The sequence below is a fragment of the Neoarius graeffei genome, chromosome 3 (genome assembly GCF_027579695.1).
Source record: "Neoarius graeffei isolate fNeoGra1 chromosome 3, fNeoGra1.pri, whole genome shotgun sequence".
Taxonomy (NCBI): Eukaryota; Metazoa; Chordata; class Actinopteri; order Siluriformes; family Ariidae; genus Neoarius; species Neoarius graeffei.
The window spans coordinates 105,752,217-105,771,732 of record NC_083571.1 but is presented as its reverse complement, the minus strand read 5'-3'; the positions used below and the strand labels follow the sequence as shown (position 1 = coordinate 105,771,732).

Here is a 19,516-nt window from a genome sequence, read left to right as displayed (position 1 = left end):
TTAATAGAGGAACTGTGTGAATGAATGAGAACACCATTCGAGCACTGTGCACCTTGTCCTCCATCTCATCATCAGTCTCATCCAGGTCTTCATTGTGCAGACACCACTCATACTCCACATGCACATGGACATTGAATTTGCCAGTCTGTGCCTGGGACAGCTGCCACAGAGAGTCAGAGAGAAAATCAGCAATGACTTTAGTCGCCCAAAATTTCTTCTGAAGACCAATAAAGCTTTTTTTTTTAAATAATAAAATGCTTGAAATCGTGGTTCCATAATAAAGCCCTGAAACAACAGAAAAAGCACAGAGACTGGCTGTGCTAAATTGCCCTTTGTTGTGAATCAGTGTACTGATGTGTGTGTATTATAGACTGTAAAAATAATAAGGCTCTGGGTTCGAGCCCAGTGGCTGACGGGGTCCTTTCTACGTGGAGTTTGCATGTTCTCCCCGTGTCTGCATGGGTTCCCTCCGGGTGCTCTGGTTTCCCCCATAGTTCAAAGACATGCGGTTAGGTTAACATGGGGTAGCCTTGGGCTGAAGTGCCCTTTAGCAAGGCACCTAACCCTCAACTGCTCCCCAGGCACTGTACCATAGCTGCCCACTGCTCTGGGTATGTATGTGGGTGCTCATTGCTGACTTGTGTGTGTTCACTGCTTCAGATGGGTTAAATCCAGAGGATGAATTTCACTGTGTTTGAGTGTGCGTGTGACAAATAAAGGCTTCTTCTTCTTAACAGCAGGTTTGAAGGACAAATAAGGAGGCTTCGGGCGTCACCATCTTGGCAGCACCTGACTCTGCCCAAGTCCATAAATGGAGAAAGGGGCAGGGATAGTGAAGCCTTGCCACTGGAATAGTATGGCTGGAACGCACCTACTAACCTCCAAGTTAACAATCTAGCTATACAAGCTACTGGCCAAACTAAAAGAAGCCACTCCATAAGATACGGACCATAACCTCAACGGCTGGTTGCGGGGGGGGGGGGGGGGGGGGGGGGGGGGGGGTAGAGATCACCAGGCGTGTAAGTTATCAAATTGTCAACCGAAGCCTAATTTACTGAAATCGAGACCCCGATAAACTTCATCGGCAGTGACTACATCAAAAATACATCAAAAAAAGGTAAGTCCAATCTAAAAAGCAAATTCAAGTCACTTCCAGGTGTAGTAGTGTGTAAAAGTTGCGCTTGCATGGGAAAGCTCGTAGACGAAAATAGGCAAGGCTCCATAAGTTATTTATTTTCTGACGCAAGTTCTGAGGTAATGCCAGCTACAGGCTAACAAGATGACGCAAACCAAGTGGTCATTCAAATCGGCCCCGCCCCTATTTATGCATAAATGTATGGCTCAATATAATTTAAACTGCTGAATTATATAAAAAATCCCCCCCATACAGTTGTAATGAAGGGGGAAACTAGCTATATACCGTTTTTTGTATCAGGCCGTAGACATGTTTGTTTTTGCTGTAAAGTTGGACATTTTAACACAGGGGTCTATTTTGGGAAATGACTCGCTTTTGGGCGGCACGGTGGTGTAGTGGTTAGCGCTGTCGCCTCACAGCAAGAAGATCCCCGTGTCCGGCGAGGGCCTTTCTGTGTGGAGTTTGCATGTTCTCCCCGTGTCCGCGTGGGTTTCCTCCGGGTGCTCCGGTTTCCCCCACAGTCCAAAGACATGCAGGTTAGGTTAACTGGTGACTCTAAATTGACCGTAGGTGTGAATGTGAGTGTGAATGGTTATCTGTGTCTATGTGTCAGCCCTGTGATGACCTGGCGACTTGTCCAGGGTGTATCCCGCCTTTCGCCCGTAGTCAGCTGGGATAGGCTCCAGCTTGCCTGCGACCCTGTAGAACAGGATAAAGTGGCTAAAGATGACAAGACGAGACGAGACGAGACTCGCTTTTGGAGCCAGCCTCAAGTGGCCATTCGAGGAACTGTAGATTTTAGCACTCCCACACTGGCTTCACGTTTCAGGACCGGAGGTTGCCGCTTGGTGTGTACATGGACTGATGTCATTCATGCTATTATCCAATCAGCTGATCATGTTGCAGCAGTGCAAACCGGACAGGTGAAGATTGGGAAAATGTCACCTGGTCTGAGGAATCTCGATTGTAGGGTCAGAATTTGGCATCAGCATGCATGGATCCAACCTGCCCTGTGTCAGGCTGCTGGTGGTGGTGGTGGTGGTGGTATAATGGTGTGGGGAGTGTTTTCTTGGTACTCATTGAACCCCTTAATACCAGTCTTGCATCATCTGAATGCCACAGCCTATCTAACTATTGTTCCTGGCCATGTGGATCCCTTTCTGGCCACAATTTACATCTCCTACGTATAATGGCGACATCCAGTATGATAAGTCACCAGTCATCCAGTTGTGATGTGATAGACTGGGAGGTTCACAGCACGAATGTGCAGATGACAAACCTGCAGCGATCATGGGATGCAATCAACACAGAGATCTAATGAACAACTCGTGGAAGGCATGCCATTAAGGATTGAGGCAACTGTTCTGAGAGCAAAGAGGGATCTGGTTTAGTATGGTGTTCCTCATAAAGTGACCAGTGAGTGTACGTGAAACTGGATATAGTGCATGTTTTAATCACTATGTCATTTTGTTCATGTTAATTTCTTATCCTTAAAGCTAGACGGCCTTTCGATTTCATAAAATCGGCGAAATGTAGTTCCCTCTGAAATTTGGTTGGTTTATTTCTGCGATATCTAAAAACGTCAGGTCATTCTGTGGCTGGGAAGTTATTTAATTTGAGGGGATTAAAGCAAATAATGTGCAAGAAATCGCTCGCTTCGCGCAGTCAAACAGACAGAGGAAATCCGTGTGTGCGCGCATGCGCAGGTTTACCGGTTTCTTCTTCTTTTGGGTTTTACGGCAGCTGGCATCCACAGTGTTGCATTACCACCATCTACAGGTTTACCTTTGAGCGTGCACTGCACCGACAGTTCCATCATTCTGTCGCTAAACGAACAGCTGATCACACCGAGGTGCTCGCCGAGCGCCGATATTTATTAGTTTGGTCCTGCGTTTCCTTTCCGTCGCATATAACATAACGTCTTTTCTTCTCGCTTTCCATTACTGTAGTCGTTTCATTCGCACACTCCTCAATTTTTCTCTCCTGTTTCAAATTTCTATCCCACAATGCCTTGCATGAACAGGGAAAGCCCACCACGTCATGCATGACGTAGTATCTTGAATTGGGTCATGGTGAAGCAGGAAAAAACAGCGGAGAATTTCGGGCCACGTGGAGATAAATTCATTAAAAAATAATATACTGGGGGCGTTGTGGCTCAGGTGGCTAAGGCGCCATACCATAAATCCGGGGACCCGGGTTCGATTCCGACCCGAGGTCATTTCCCGATCCCTCCCCGTCTCTCTCTCCCACTCATTTCCTGTCCTGTCTCTACACTGTCCTATCCAATAAAGGTGAAAAAAAGCCCAAAAAATATCTTTAAAAAAAAAAAAATAATAATATACTAAGTAACTTTAAAAACGCACAATGGAATTCAACACGATATCACTTTAGATCCATGCATATATTTGAAATTTATGATATTGTATGTAATGCACACACATCTTGAAACATCGATAAAGGACATTTATTGTCAAACTCAAGAATTAATTCACAATAAAAAAATTCAAAGTGACAGTTGGTCCATGTTCGGACCGTCATGCTGGAGATTCTGGGTCTGCGTCGTCCAGGGGTCTCAGCAGCAGTGACTGAGGGGGTCAGGAATCTGTCACGGAGGTGAGCTAGCCTGATGTGCTGATCCTGAACTGGCGTCGTGACTCGAGGCTGACCAGGGCGTGGACGATCCCTGGTGCTCCCTGTCTGTCTGTAACGCTGACTCAAACGGGAAATGGTCGAATGATGAACACCGAAGTGCCGGGCGACCTCTGTCTGTGTACTTCCGGCACGCAACATCCCGATGGCCTGTTCACGTTGATTTTGGCTTAGGCGTGGCATCTTCAATCATGACAATTTTCCCATCATTTCCCCCGGGTATTTATAGGCAAGATTGTGTGTGTACAGTGTATGCAAAATTTGTTTGAAAATTAAAGCCTGTCCATGTCATTGACTACCCGAGTCATATTGTATGTTATTGAGTACAACTCCCTTAAATTCTGATTTGAGCACAGATTTGGAACTTATTCGGGCGGAACGAAGTTATTTTTCCATTGTGATATATTTCTTTTCTTCTTGAGATAAACTCAGCACGAATTCAGCAAGTTTTATCAATGTGCGTTTTTAAAGTTACTTAGTGTAATAAAATTGGAAGTCTGTGATTCGAATTCAGTAGCTTTCGGTCCACTAAACAAATAATTGGGTGTCGGGGAAAATTCTTTTTATGACCTACACTTGAAAAATCTGAAAGGCCGTCTAGCTTTAACTGCTTAACATGGCATCCATGAGATGGATAAGACGCCAATGTACTGAAGAGCAGCCAGTACTCCTATCTGGGAGATAAGGGAGAACCGATGCTCCTGAAGGAAACCCATGTGCACAGTAACCATGGCTCAGAATTGACTTGTGATTCATCTGGATCAAACACTGCATGTGATTGTGCTCAATCTGAAATGTATGCTGGGTTGTTTTTTTTTTTAAATAAATGCGTGATCCTACCAGTTCCTCACACTGTGTGTGTTTCAGCCTCTTGGCAACATCCAGTGGTGTCTCACCAGCTTCATTGACTAGAGACATAAAGTGCATTAGTTTATGTACTGTTTACTTGTGTAAATCCAGCAAATCTCAATGGCTTTTTGTGCAGGATTAATAACAGGACGTCACATTGCTGTTAAAAACAATCACACCTGGTACACACGTAGCCGGGTATTTTTAAAACCGAACATTTTCCCCCCCTCCGTTTATAAAAATATGTTTTATCCACACCACCTCGTCTTCGAAAAAAATCCCTTCCACACATAACCGAACATCTGCGTTTTCAATCACATTCATAAGCATTCCAAACCTGTAGATGGCATTATTTCCCCAAATCCTACTCCCTAATCACATCTCCTGTGCTCTTGGAGCTGTAGTTGGGCTTCTAAAATTAAACATGTAAATAGCACCTGCACAATAATTAACGCTTTCAAGGCACTACTCCGATCCATTACTCTTTAGCTAGCCGCACACTACGGCGATTTTCAGCGTACCGAGCCAACTGAAGTCGCGAGTCAGGCGTAAAGACTAGTTTTCGATGGTACCGACTCATCTCACAGCCGATTCGAAAAACTAATCATGAGCCAGACTGGTCGGCGAGAGTCGCTAGCAATAGCCAATCATATCTTTCGCATATAACACGTGACATCATTAAACACAATTTCTAGCGTGAGAAATACGTGTTGGTAGCACCTAATGCAGGTATATACTGTAATTCCATAGACTGAAGCTTTATCCATAGACACAGTGGGCTGGAAAGCCACTCTGCTCAAGTTGTGTGGCTGAATTCCAAATCGCTTTAACTCCCCTATATAAGTGCACTATTTAAGGTTGGAAATAATAGCTCATGCAGCCTAGATAGTGCGCTACATATTCCATGTTGTGTCATTTGTAATTCAGCCTGTAGCATCTTCAAGTGTTGGATTTAACAGTAACTATATCCAGGGTGCAATTTGTCAAAAAACCAGAAGGGGGGGATGTTTTTTTTTTTAATAATGAAACGTCACAAAATTAAGGTAACAATAGGCTAACAGCTCAATAACATCCGATGATATCAAATGAATAACACTAAATGAAAACGAACACTAAACCAGAGATAGTAAATTCATCTTCCTATCTCTCTGACTAAATACACGAACACTAACACAACAAAGTTCGCATTGCTTGTCGTGTTGCTGTGATGTTTCTCTCCCTCTGGATTAAATGGACAGTGACTCGAAAATCACTAAAATACATGAATACTAAATGAACAGTTTGCTCTGATGGCGCAGTTCACATTGTGCACAGCTTTCCGATTTAACCTGTTTTTTTTTCTCATCCTTATACTTCCTGTTTCATGGACTGTAACGGATTTGCTTATTTAGTAATTTTAATACAGAATTTACTTTGAAATTATAATCAGACACTCCAACGCCCCCCCCCCAAAAAAAAATCGGCCGTGAGAAAGGCGGCATCCGCCAAAAGGCGCGCTGTTTGCATCCCTTCGAACGCAAAGATATTGTTATTATCTACAATGTATCTATTTGCTGGGGACGTTCGTGAACATCAAAGCTGCCACTTCGGGTCATTTTGAAAGTGAGTGCAATGTAGACCATAGAAAACTGTGTCACAACATGCCTGTCATGTCAACTTTTTTTTTTTGGTTTGTTTGTTTTATTGACGGGGTTGTCCCCGAGGATTTTTTTTCAGCAGAGATAAAAACCAGAGGGGGGGGATGATCCCCACCATCCCCCCCAGCAAATCGCACCCAGACTATATCCAATAGCCAATCACAAAGCTATTAAGTTGTTGGGGGCGTCGTGGCTCAGGTGGATGGGGCGCCGTGCCGTGGATCCGGGGACCCGGGTTCGGTTCCGACCCGGGGTCATTTCCCGGTCCCTCCCCGTCTCTCTCTCTCCCACTCATTTCCTGTCCTGTCTCTACGCTGTCCTATCCAATGGAGGTGAAAAAAGCCCAAAAAATATCTTTAAAAAAAAAAAAGCTATTAAGTTGTCACGTGTCGCTTCAATCGCGACTGCACTCGTCAACAGTCGGGGGATATGTGCGTGCCCTGTCGGGAGTCGGCTCTGAAATGGGTCGGTTCGGTACCGCGTGGATCGCCGTAGTGTGCGGCTAGCTTAAGTCCATGCTTAATCTGGCTTCTGCAGTAAACAAAGGTCGCACGTTTGACGTCAGGGCAGATTTGTTGTCATTTTTTTGGCGCAGATTGTGACGTTCTAAAACGCAAAACTCCGGTTATCTCTGTCTACACGAAAAGGCATACACGGAGTTTTCTAAAAATCTTCACTTTGCCCGGAGTTTTTTTAAATATTCGTTTTTGATGTGTTTTCATGTGGATGACAGGCCAAAACGTAGAAAAATATCTTCGATTTAGCAGATACCCGGCTACGTGTGGACGGGGTCTTAGTTTGAATCCAGATATTAGATCTTACTCATGCTGACGGAGGCTTTGCTGCGCAGTAACAGTTTCAGACACTCGCTGTTGTCTGTCAGGCAGCAGTAGTGAAGTGCTGTGTTTCCTTTTACAGTTTGCTTGTCCAGATTCCCACTGCAAACACACACACACACACACACACACACACACACACACACACCTTGTGTAACATAACCACAACGGTGCCTTTAAAAAAAAAAAAAAATGCTGCCATACCTGTTCTGTACAAGGAAGTCGACAATATGGAGGGAGTTTCTATCTACTATTCGTACAGCCAGATGTAGAGCTGTCTCGCCTTGCTCCTGTAAGAGTATTGAAAGACATCAATGAGAACAGCAAATAAGTACAGCTTTTTGGGCAAGGACTAAAAGTCAGGGGACTTTTGGGAGGCAAATTACATATTGGTTATCCTGAACGACACCGCAAAACAGATTAACGCTTTAAATATTCACACCAGAGCTTCCTCATGTCCTGTTTTGTGAAGGTCTCTGACTCAAAAGTCTATTTTCATGCATGCACAAGTGCAATTTTGTCCGTCACTGCCAGCTTATTGCTCGTTTGGTTGGGCAGGAGTCAATTTTACTGTTTGCTTTGTCACTCAGTTACCTTTTTGTAGTTATAAATAAATAAACACACCTTGCGCTGGCACAAGTGGAGCAGCCTAACAGGGGTGTGGCATTCAACATTCATATTTTATTGCTGTAGTGGGACTTTTCATGTCCACTTCAGGTAAAAATAGTGCCTGCGTTTCTGCCTGCAGAAACCCTATTAGCTTTGACGCAGTGCCAAAACAGTAATGTCCTTCAAGCACAGTGTCGAAGTCCAGCTCAGAAACGCATCGTCATCGTTTCAGCCACTAAAATATCAACATGAAAATTGTAGATGACAATATTGTGCTTTGGTTTGGTTAGTGCACGTGATTTTTTTTTTGGGTCCGGGTTTATGACGTCAAATTTAAAGGCCGGAAGAACACCGCTAGCGCGTTCGTTTCATGTGAATGGTGCTGAGGTGTCGTTTATTCAAGTGTGCTTCTAGTGTACTTCTTTTAAACTAAAAATAAGAGTATGCTTTCAGTTTACTTTTTATTTACTTGTCATCAGAGATATACTTAATAAAGTATACTTGGCTTATACAGAAAAGTACACTACCGTTCAAAAGTTTGGGGTCACCCAGACAATTTTGTGTTTTCCATGAAAAGTCACACTTTTATTCACCACCATAAGTTGTAAAATGAATAGAAAATATAGTCAAGACATTTTTCTGGCCATTTTGAGCATTTAATCGACCCCACAAATGTGATGCTCCAGAAACTCAATCTGCTCAAAGGAAGGTCAGTTTTATAGCTTCTCTAAAGAGCTCAACTGTTTTCAGCTGTGCTAACATGATTGTACAAGGGTTTTCTAATCATCCATTAGCCTTCTGAGGCAATGAGCAAACACATTGTACCATTAGAACACTGGAGTGAGAGTTGCTGGAAATGGGCCTCTATACACCTATGGAGATATTGCACCAAAAACCAGACATTTAGTAGAATTTAGCTAGAATAGTCATTTACCACATTAGCAATGTATAGAGTGTATTTCTCATTAGTTTAAAGTGATCTTCATTGAAAAGAACAGTGCTTTTCTTTCAAAAATAAGGACATTTCAAAGTGACCCCAAACTTTTGAACGGTAGTGTATATAGAAAAGTCGAAGCTTATACTTCAACTTTTGATCAAGATATACTTAACAAAAGTGTAATAAAGTGTTAAAATATTTGTGCCTTATGTTTAAGTGTACTTGCCCTGTAGTAAATTTTGATTTTTAAAGAAAATGAATATGTTCTTAATCCTGAGTATCTGTTGTTATTTTGTGAATTCTTACCTTTAGAACTTCATTGTAACTTAAGGTACAAAACACTTAAGTTGTCTACTGGTAGTGTGCATGAGGTAAGGGTTCGGGCTAGAAAACTAATAGTATACCTAGAAGGGTAACTGCAGTATACTTCAAAACTAAAAAGTGGAGTAGATGTATATAACCAGTATCTAATAGTATATTTCCAATATGCTATAAAGTATACTTTTATAAACTAAAAAGTGGACTAGAAGAGTGTAACGAGTAAACCAATAGTATATTTCCAGTATACTACAAAGTATACTTTAGTAAACTAAAAAGTGTACTAGAAGTATAAAACAAGTAAACTCATAGTATATTTCCAGTATACTATGAAGTATGCTTTTGTAAACTAAAGAGTGGACTATAGAACTAGTAAACTATAAGTTTACTTGTGGTATACTTGCAGTTAAAAAAAATACTAGTTGTATACTCAAAGTTTACTTCTCTTAGACTTAAAGTATACTTTTTATAAACTAAAAGTGGGCCAATTTAGTCCCAAGAAGTATTAGATTAGTTTACTTACAAGTATACTGTAAGTACCTTGATATCAGTATACTTGGTCCACAAAAGTATACTTAAGGAAATATACTTTAACTTAAGTATACTTAACAAAATGAACTTGAAGTACAGTATACTTCTTTTTGATAAGGGACAGTTTGTTTTCATTATTGTGGGGTACCGCTGCGGTGGCAATAAGGGCCAAAATTTTGTAAGTCAGCAAATCTCAGTTTGCAATACGCATTTAATTGTTATTTAATTCGTTTTCTGTCTAATTCATAAACATTTTATGAGATTTATTCATCCCATTGTATTTTCGCGGGAAAATCATGTCATGCGATTTCAAGCACTCGGAGTTATCAAATATTTGTGAAACTACAGGTTATAAAGCTCATCTTTCTTTGTAAATTCATTTACAGTGGATATAAAAAAAGTCTACACACCCCTGCTAAAGTGGCAGGTTTTTTGTGATTAAAAAAAAAAGAAAACAAGACAAATCCTGTCAGAACTTATTCGACTTTTATTACTTCGCCCGGGATGGAGTCCACCAGGGGGCGAGGTATTGTTTTTTGTGGGGTTTCTTTGTTTGTTAATATTACGTGAAAACGGCTGGACCAATCTTCATTAAACTTTCAGGATAGATGGGCATCGGTCTCAAATAGAACCTCCAATATTTTGAGGGTCATCCGGTCAAGGTCACCAAAAAAGTCAAAATCGTTTTTTTCGTGATATCTTCATATTCATTCAGATGTGTTTTGATTGGCTGACAGCAGTACGGTGTGCAAATAAGAATCAGAACCATGTTGGCCAAGTATGTTCACACACAAGGTCAAAATCAAGGTCAAGGTCACCAAAAAGTTCAAAGTTGTTTTTTCACGATATCTTCTTTCATATTCATCATAAGTGCTACCGGGCGAGGTTTGTTTTGCCTGGCAACACTTGTTGCAAAATTGCAATCTGTACAAAGAAGGTGAAAACAAATCAGAAACTGTTTAGTGAGAAAAAGGAAAAAAGATGATGATCATTAAAAAAAAAACCCTGGTTGCCTTAATGTGCACACCCCTAAACAAATACTTCGTTGAAGCACCTTTTGATTTTATTACAGCACTCAGTATTTTTGGGGTAAGAGTGTCAGTTTGGCACATCTGGACTTGGCAATTTTTGTTTGACCTATCAAATTGCGAGGACATCTCCTGGGCATAGCTCTCGTCAGGTCACCCCACAGATTTTCAATCGGATTAAGGTCTGGGCTCTGGCTGGGCCGTTCCAGAACACTGATCCTCTTGTGGTGAAGCCACTGCCTTGTTGATTTAGGTGTACGCTTTGGGTCATTGTCATGCTAAAAGGTGAAATTCCTCTTCATCTTCAGCTTCCTTGCAGATGCTTGAAGGTTTTGTGCCAAAATAGACCAATATTTGGAGCTATTCATGAGTCCAGCCACCTTGACTAAAGTCCTAATTCCAGCTGAAGAAAAGCAGCGCCAAAGCATGATGTGTTTATGTATACTAACTACTATTTTATTTAAGGTGAGACTGAATGTGATTGGTCGATTCTGAGCCCACCCACATCCTTGATTATTAAAAGCAGAACTGAAGTCATTTTTAAACTTGCTTTATTTCTTAATTAACATGTTATTCAATTACGTTTTCGGTTTTAGTAACCTTATATCGTGACTCGTATTGGCAACTAATTGCAATTAAATATTATACTTATCGGCCTATTCGGTTTTTAGCCATGTTGAATTTAGTTCGTTTGATTCACGGCAGGCTTCGCTTATCCGTGCGATCTTCACGAGACTTGTGTGAGACTTCGAAACGTAAAGTGTCAGCCAGGCGTCAGTGCCGCCATTTTGAAAACTGTTTTCCAAACGAAGTATTGCACAAAAATGAGTTTAAATGACGATTACTGCCGACTTTTTTCAAACTTTCCTGATTGCTATCAAAACAAACAAAACTTCCGGCTTGATTACGTCAGCATTTGAAAGAGGGCGCGCGTCTTTTGACAACGTTGGCAGATGTTGGTCGCTTTGATTTCCGCTGTACATTTTACTTCCGTCCTACGATGTCTCGCACAGGTCTCAACGAATCTCGTTTATGGCCTTTGCTTTGACATATGGACTGATATATTACAGAGCATATTTCAAACACTCATAACTTGCTATAGCAGCGACAAAATAGCGATCAAAAATGTGTTCCTATATTTAATAAAATGAGATCAATCGAATTTTGAGAATAAAAAAAATTTGCCTTCAGTTCCCCTTTAAAGGCTGTGCACAATTATGCAGCCAGGTTTTTGTGTGGTTTTTATTTTTTACCCTAAACAGTTTCTGACTTTTCTTCACCTTCTTTGTACAGATTGCAATTTTGCAGTAAAGGTAGAATAAGTTCTGACAGGATTTATCTTGGTTTCTTTCTTTTTTTTTTTAAATTACAATGATGGATTCTCGCATCAAAGGCAACGCATCAGTATCCGGCAACACTAGTGATGACTCTTTTCGTGAGTGAAGAGACCAATCCTAGAGCCACAAGCCCGGTCACGTACACTATATTGCCAAAAGTATTTGCTCACCTGCCTTGACTCACATATGAGCTTAAGTGACATCCCATTCCTAATCCATAGGGTTCAATATGACGTCGGTCCACCCTTTGCAGCTAGAACAGCTTCAACTCTTCTGGGAAGGCTGTCCACAAGGTTTAGGAGTGTGTTTATGGGAATTTTTGACCATTCTTCCAGAAGCGCATTTGTGAGGTCACACACTGATGTTGGACGAGAAGGCCTGGCTCTCAGTCTCCGCTCTAATTCATCCCAAAGGTGTTCTATCGGGTTGAGGTCAGGACTCTGTGCAGGCCAGTCAAGTTCATCCACACCAGACACTGTCATCCATGTCTTTATGGACCTTGCTTTGTGCACTGTCATGTTGGAAGAGGAAGGGGCCAGCTCCAAACTGTAAAAACAGTCTGCATGCCTAGGTGCTTGATTTTATACACCTGTGGCCATGGAAGTGATTGGAACACCTGATTCCGATAATTTGGATGGGTGAGCAAATACTTTTGGCAATATAGTGTATGCTGCACTGGTACAAAGTGGTGTTAATGGCCTTCCTCTTGGCACGCTTCTCATTAAGTAGACCAGTTTGCCTCTCCTCAAAGACCTGGATGCGCTCACTGCAAGTGCTACGCCATGTTGCACGGACTTTGGCAGTGCTTTCCCAGGGTTGATTCCACATCTCGAGGTTGTGTTTGAGCGCGTCCTTGTATCTCAACCTCGGTCTGCCTACTGATCTCTTTCCGCAGCTCAGTTGACTGAAGAGAAGCGCTTTAGGTATTCTTGTGTCTGCCATTCTGGAGACGTGTCCTACCCAGCGAAGCTGTGCCTTGATGATCTGGCTTTCCATACTGGGGACACCACAACACTCTAGGACCTCAACATTAGAAACCTTGTCCTGCCACTTAATGCCACAGATGGACCTCAGGCAGCGTTGTTGAAACTGCTCCAGAAGTTTGATGTGGTGACGGTCGGTTGTCCACGTCTCGCAGCCATACAAGAGCGACGTGAGCACCACTGCTTTATACACGTTCAGCCTGCCATTTTAGCAGAGGTGTGTTGACATTTTATATCCACTGTAACTAAGTTTTTTGTGTTTGTTTCTTATTCAGCTTGAACCATTTCTACATTTCTGCGTGTAAACTACAACAACAGTGCTGATGTCAATATTGTGAAATTAAATACGTTCAAGATTAAAGTCCTTGTGTTATCCTACAAAAATGATCATCAGTGAAATCTACTTAATTGTACGTAATTATGGAAAAGGCAGGAAGATGCAGTCGGGGAAGGCCAAGGAATACGCTGAGGAGAAATGTCGAGGCAGAGATGAGGAAAGAAGGGTATATCTGGAGTAGGCTCGAAAAGATCTCTCAAAACCATATGTGTTGGAGATGAGTGCTCGATTGCCTGTGCTCCTTTATGGAGTGAGAAGGCGATGATGATGAATTATGGAAACGTCACATCACTCACACTCGATTCTTAAAGGAGAACTGAAGAATTGTAAACTTTGTTTTATTTCTTAATTAACGTGTTATTCGATTACGTTTTCGGTTTTAGTAACCTTATATCGTGACTCGTATTGGCAACTAATTGCAATTAAATATTATACTTACCGGCCTATTCGGTTTTTAGCCGTGTTGAATTTAGTTCGTTTGGTCCACGGCAGGCGTCGCTTATCTGCATGATCGTCACGAGACTTGTGCGAGACTTCGAAACGTCAAGTGTCAATGCCGCCATTTTGAAAACTGTTTTCCAAACGAAGTATTGCACAAAAACCGAGTTTAAATGACGATTACTGCCTACTTTTTTCAAACTTTCCCGATTGCTATCAAAACAAACAAAACTTCCGGCTTGATTATATCAGAGGTGGACAGTAACGAAGTACATTTACTTGAGTACTGTACTTAAGTACACTTTTTGAGTATCTGTACTTTACTTGAGTATTTTTTTTGGAAACTTATGACTTTAACTTCACTACATCTGAAAGACAAATATCGTACTTTTCACTCCACTACATTTCTATCAAGGTCCTCGTTACTCGTTACTATGAAGCAGCTTTGAAAGTGAATGTTTTTTTCTTTTCTTTTCTAAAACGTGATGGTTTATTTGCAGGTGACACTGAGAGCCGATCAGTAATCACTAGGGTCACGTCACGTCCATAGACTGTATAAAATCAGGTTCAGTGATTTCTCAGCAGCATTATTTGAACACGATGAGTTGATGGCAGAATGGAAGGAGGTGGTTCTTCTGGAGAATGCACGCACCCATGGCCCATGAACCCATGTTTCAGTTTTCTGAAAGGATTAAAGATGCGTTTCGTTTTAAATGTTTGCTGAAAACGAACCACATCACGGCCTACAAAAGCTCGCCGTCCAACCTGCGGGAGCATATTGAGGGATATAAACGTTTTATTCCAAGAGAAAGCTTGCAACAAAGTTGTCTGTGCTTTTAGAGCTAATGATAACGTTGCAAACGTAGCTATGCAGTCTGGTTAGTCAAATGAGTTTCTATGGATTTGCCCGCCAAGTTGTTGTAGCCTTGTCTACGGCTAACGATAACACACAGCTAGTTAACATGGACGCTGTTAGTTAGCATGTAAAAACAAACGGAGTTACCGTACGCTAACATGAATAACGTTAACTTATCTGAAGTCCTTTCAGAAATATGTTTTAGCATAATCTTGCCAAATCAACAGAATGTAGAAATCTTTCCTTTCTAGTAACGTTAGCTACCCAATATGATTTAGAGTTTGAAAAGAGTTTGCTAGCATGTCAGGTGGAGTTTCACTGATAGCTAGCTTAATGTTAAACCACCATGACGTCATAGCATGCGTTCATTTTGTGAATTCACATTTCTGTTAACATTGTAGCTTTTGTGACCTTGTATAATTACTATAGCTACGACATTTTTTTACCAGTAGCCAAAGAGGAAAACTAGCTAGAATCTTATCGATGATTCTGACACTGCCAGAGCTGTATCAGAACATTACCATGCTGCTTTGTGGACAATGGATCTTTGTCAATTCAGTTGCTTCATTTTGTAACGCTCTACCAGGTGTTTATTGTACAGGTTCTACAAGTTAGTCAGTAAATCCAGTAGGTTGCTTCAGAGGCATTAGGTTTTGTAAGCATTGTGGCAATAATACAACGATGCGCTGACAGGGGCGGCACGGTGGTGTAGTGGTTAGCGCTGTCGCCTCACAGCAAGAAGGTCCTGGGTTCGAGCCCCGGGGCTGGCGAGGGCCTTTCTGTGCGGAGTTTGCATGTTCTTCCCGTGTCCGCGTGGGTTTCCTCCGGGTGCTCCGGTTTCCCCCACAGTCCAAAGACATGCAGGTTAGGTTAACTGGTGACTCTAAATTGACCGTAGGTGTGAATGTGAGTGTGAATGGTTGTCTGTGTCTATGTGTCAGCCCTGTGATGACCTGGTGACTTGTCCAGGGTGTACCCCGCCTTTCGCCCGTAGTCAGCTGGGACAGGCTCCAGCTTGCCTGCGACCCTGTAGAAGGATGGAGCGGCTAGAGATAATGAGATGAGATGAGATGCGCTGACAGAAAATGTACTTTTAATACTTAAGTATTTTTAAAAGCGAGTACTTCAGTACTTTAACTTAAGTAAAAATTTGACTGGAGAACTTTCACTTGTATCGGAGTCACATTTGATCAGCGGGATCTGTACTTTGACTTCAGTAATGAAGTTGGGTAGTTTGTCCATCTCTAATTTAATAAAATGAGAAACAGAATGCTGATGATAAAAAAATTTGCCTTCAGTTCTCCTTTAAGGGAAGCAACATGAAATGGTTTGATTGAATGCTGCAGCCTTGTCACATCTTTTAATCTTAAACCCAGTCCTTTTTTACAATCGCGCTGCCCCATGCTACATTATCACCAAAAGTCATGAAAATACACTACCGTTCAAAAGTTTGGGGTCACCCAGACAATTTTGTGTTTTCCATGAAAAGTCACACTTTTATTTCCCACCATAAGTTGTAAAATGAATAGAAAATATAGCCAAGACATTTTTCTGGCCATTTTGAGCATTTAATCGACCCCACAAATGTGATGCTCCAGAAACTCAATCTGCTCAAAGGAAGGTCAGTTTTATAGCTTCTCTAAAGAGCTCAACTGTTTTCAGCTGTGCTAACATGATTGTACAAGGGTTTTCTAATCATCCATTAGCCTTCTGAGGCAATGAGCAAACACATTGTACCATTAGAACCAGGGCTTTGAACCGGTTCAAGGAACGAAAACGAAAACCGGGAACTTTTTCTATTTCACATGGAACAGAAACGAAACCAGAAACTTTATTTTTTATGTTCCGGAACAGAAACGCTTATTAAAAATAATGGTAACCGGTTAATACCGGTTTTTATTTCATTCCTCAAAGTTTCCATAGCCTACAAATAAAAAAAAGTCATTCTCCTCCTGCGCAAGTTTCTATGACCCGCTGGGGTTCACTTCCTGTGTGACGTTCGCTGACTGAATGGAGAGAGCGGGAGGGTGGACTACTATCACGTCTCCACATCTTAAATAAGAGGTAAATATTGCAGTCTATCGTTATTCAAAAATGTCAATTTCAAACACGATATCAATATATTTGTCCACGTTAATGAGAGGCTCGCGAACATTAAATGACGTTAACCTCTGTTAGCCTATCAATGCATAGGGCCTGACTAGCCTTTGGTAACACACTAAACGAATTCTCTTTCATTTTTGGCACTTTTTCTGTTTGTGTAGATGGGAAGACATACTGAGAATCCAAATCGCCAACATTTGAAATAATAATTGTTCTGAATTATTACTTGTCTTATTTAATGAAGGTTGTAATAGAATTTGGCTTAAGCTGGATGAGACAGAGACATAATTTTATAGCCATTTGTTAAACAGCTGACAGGGAACGTAATTAACCGTTCCGGGAACGAAATTTTTTTGTTCTAACCAGTTCGGGAACGTCTATTTAATGGTGGAACCCAAAACCGGAAACGTTAAAATTCCGTTTCTGTTCGGAACGAACCAATAGGAAAAAAATTCTGGTTCAAAGCCCTGATTAGAACACTGGAGTGATAGTTGCTGGAAATGGGCCTCTATACACCTATGGAGATATTGCACCAAAAACCAGACATTTGCAGCTAGAATAGTCATTTACCACATTAGCAATGTATAGAGTGGATTTCTGATTAGTTTAAAGTGATCTTCATTGAAAAGAACAGTGCTTTTCTTTCAAAAATAAGGACATTTCAAAGTGCCCCCAAACTTTTGAATGGTAGTGTACTAATGTTACCACTATTTAACTCACATGTTCATTGGCCATGGAGAAGGTCTCGGTCAGGTCCACTCCGTCGGCGTAAACCTGCAGCAGGGAGAAGATGTCACGGCTCTTCACTGCATCGTACAGACTGCGCAGTTTGGCGATCGGATCAGTACGTCTGCGCTGAGCAAAGCGCTTCTCTGTGTACTTAGCTGTAATGAAATCTTTGCGGCTCTGCCTGAGGGATTGAGAAAATAATTCAGCAAATCAGCTGTATATAATATAATATAATACAATACAATATAATATAATATAGCTCAATTCGAAGATTATTCAATAACAGTCTGATTAACTTCCTGCAAAAGTAGAAATAAGAACTGATCGATAGAAACCTGTGACTCACATGTCACTAGAAGGGTTGGGTTTAGACATTTCTTCTCCTGATAGTTTTGCCTCCATGATGTCGTTGAAGCCGGCATTTCCCACATTCCTCGCCAGCTGCACAGCGATTTGATAAGCATTAGGTATTTCTCACTGAGGCCCGACTGCCAAATTTGGAAAGTTATCAAGACTTACCAAGAGTTCTGATGTTCCCAGCACATCTAAAGTCAGAGACTGTATTCTGGAGTAATGCACCCCCATTTCCCGATGGATACCCGAGCATTCAATGCAGATCAGAATCCCCAGGTTAGTAGAGAGCCATGTTGGATCTGCAAAGAAAACATCTCTTTTACTTTACAGCTGAGTGCAAAAAAGTTTGTATACCTTTCGGGAAAAAAAAAAAGTGATAAAACAGAACTGAATGTAGCAGGTGGAATTGCGTTTTACTCCGCAATTCCCCTGGGATCTGCCTGGATTGGAGGAACAGGTTCACTTAAATTACGGGGCGGGCTTTTATTTGGTTATAATTAGACTGGATTGAGGCCTTGGTAGCCCTGTTGCTTCCTTCTGCGTCACTTCCGACAGTCCGGAGGTTGAGTTGGTGGCGTGGGGTACGCACTAGCTGGTGCTCCTCGCTACAAACGAGTGTTTGTGCTCATATTGTCTTTCCTGCCATGATTGCTCGTAGTTTAGCTTGTTGCTGTGGCATTCAAGTTATTGCGGGCTGAAACGTTTGCGAGCTTCAATACAGAGATTTTCTTGCGCCATTATTGGTTCAGAGCAAGACCAAATATGCAGCATTCAATCACTCGGGCGGGCAGTGGCCAGCGTCTAGGGCAACTCCACGCCACCCCAGGCTGCTGTTTTTGTTGGGGTTGGATTGTAGCCCCATTTTGTTTGCTGCCTTTTATTGGTGTGGATGGGTCGTATTGCCCCTTGAGTTCTACCGATGCCAGAAGACTGTCTGTCACGCATGTTTTGATTTAATGGTTGTATGAGATCGCATGTAATAATGGTTATCTGTTCTTTTTTTGTTTGTCTTGTTTGTTTGGTGTATTGGTGTGCGTGTGCACGTTTGTTTGTGTATGTGTTGGTGTGTGTGTGTGAGTGTTTGTGGTTGACTGACAGTCGTTTACCCCATTTTTTTAATAAGCGGACTCTTTGCAAGCAGCTTCGCCATAGTTAAGCCAAGTAGTTTGTACTGTGCCAGTTGGTTTTGTATTGACATTGTATGCACTGTGTTAAATCCTATGTTTTAAGCCCTCATCTCATCTCATTATCTCTAGCCGCTTTACCCTTCTACAGGGTCGCAGGCAAGCTGGAGCCTATCCCAGCTGACTACGGGCGAAAGGCGGGGTACACCCTGGACAAGTCGCCAGGTCATCACAGGGCTGACACATAGACACAGACAACCATTCACACTCACATTCACACCTACGGTCAATTTAGAGTCACCAGTTAACCTAACCTGCATGTCTTTGGACTGTGGGGGAAACCGGAGCACCCGGAGGAAACCCACGCGGACACCGGGAGAACATGCAAACTCCGCACAGAAAGGCCCTCGTCGGCCACGGGGCTCGAACCCGGACCTTCTTGCTGTGAGGCGACAGTGCTAACCACTACACCACTGTGCCGCCTTGTTTTAAGCTCTTTTCTTTATATTTTTTTTGGACAGGTGTGGTTGGGCCTAGGCAACCGGCAGGCAGATCTTGCGGTGGTGGATCCCTTTTCACTTTTCTTGCTGTGTCGCATGACGGGTGTTTATTTTATTCTTTTTGTGTTTATTTTTTTTGCGAGTGGTGCGTATTTTGGGATTCCATTTTCTTTCGTACTGATTGCCATGGTAAGCCTTAGCCCCGCCCCCAATTATCCTCTAACAC

At 42.0% G+C, this 19,516-nt stretch overlaps 1 protein-coding gene across 3 annotated transcripts in view; it reads right to left on the bottom strand.

Annotated features, from left to right (window-relative positions):
* The window catches only part of asap2b (ArfGAP with SH3 domain, ankyrin repeat and PH domain 2b), a 133,590-nt gene that overhangs the window by 19,460 nt on the left and 94,614 nt on the right, over positions 1–19,516 (bottom strand). For all 3 annotated transcript variants that reach the window (XM_060917846.1, XM_060917848.1, XM_060917847.1), the window contains exons 15-21: positions 17,832–17,965; positions 17,659–17,753; positions 17,304–17,493; positions 7,311–7,396; positions 7,093–7,208; positions 4,625–4,692; positions 53–160 (exon numbers count right to left, since the gene is read on the bottom strand). In XM_060917846.1, the coding sequence (XP_060773829.1) occupies positions 53–160; positions 4,625–4,692; positions 7,093–7,208; positions 7,311–7,396; positions 17,304–17,493; positions 17,659–17,753; positions 17,832–17,965 (797 nt within the window). The remainder of the gene's footprint in view (positions 1–52; positions 161–4,624; positions 4,693–7,092; positions 7,209–7,310; positions 7,397–17,303; positions 17,494–17,658; positions 17,754–17,831; positions 17,966–19,516) is intronic.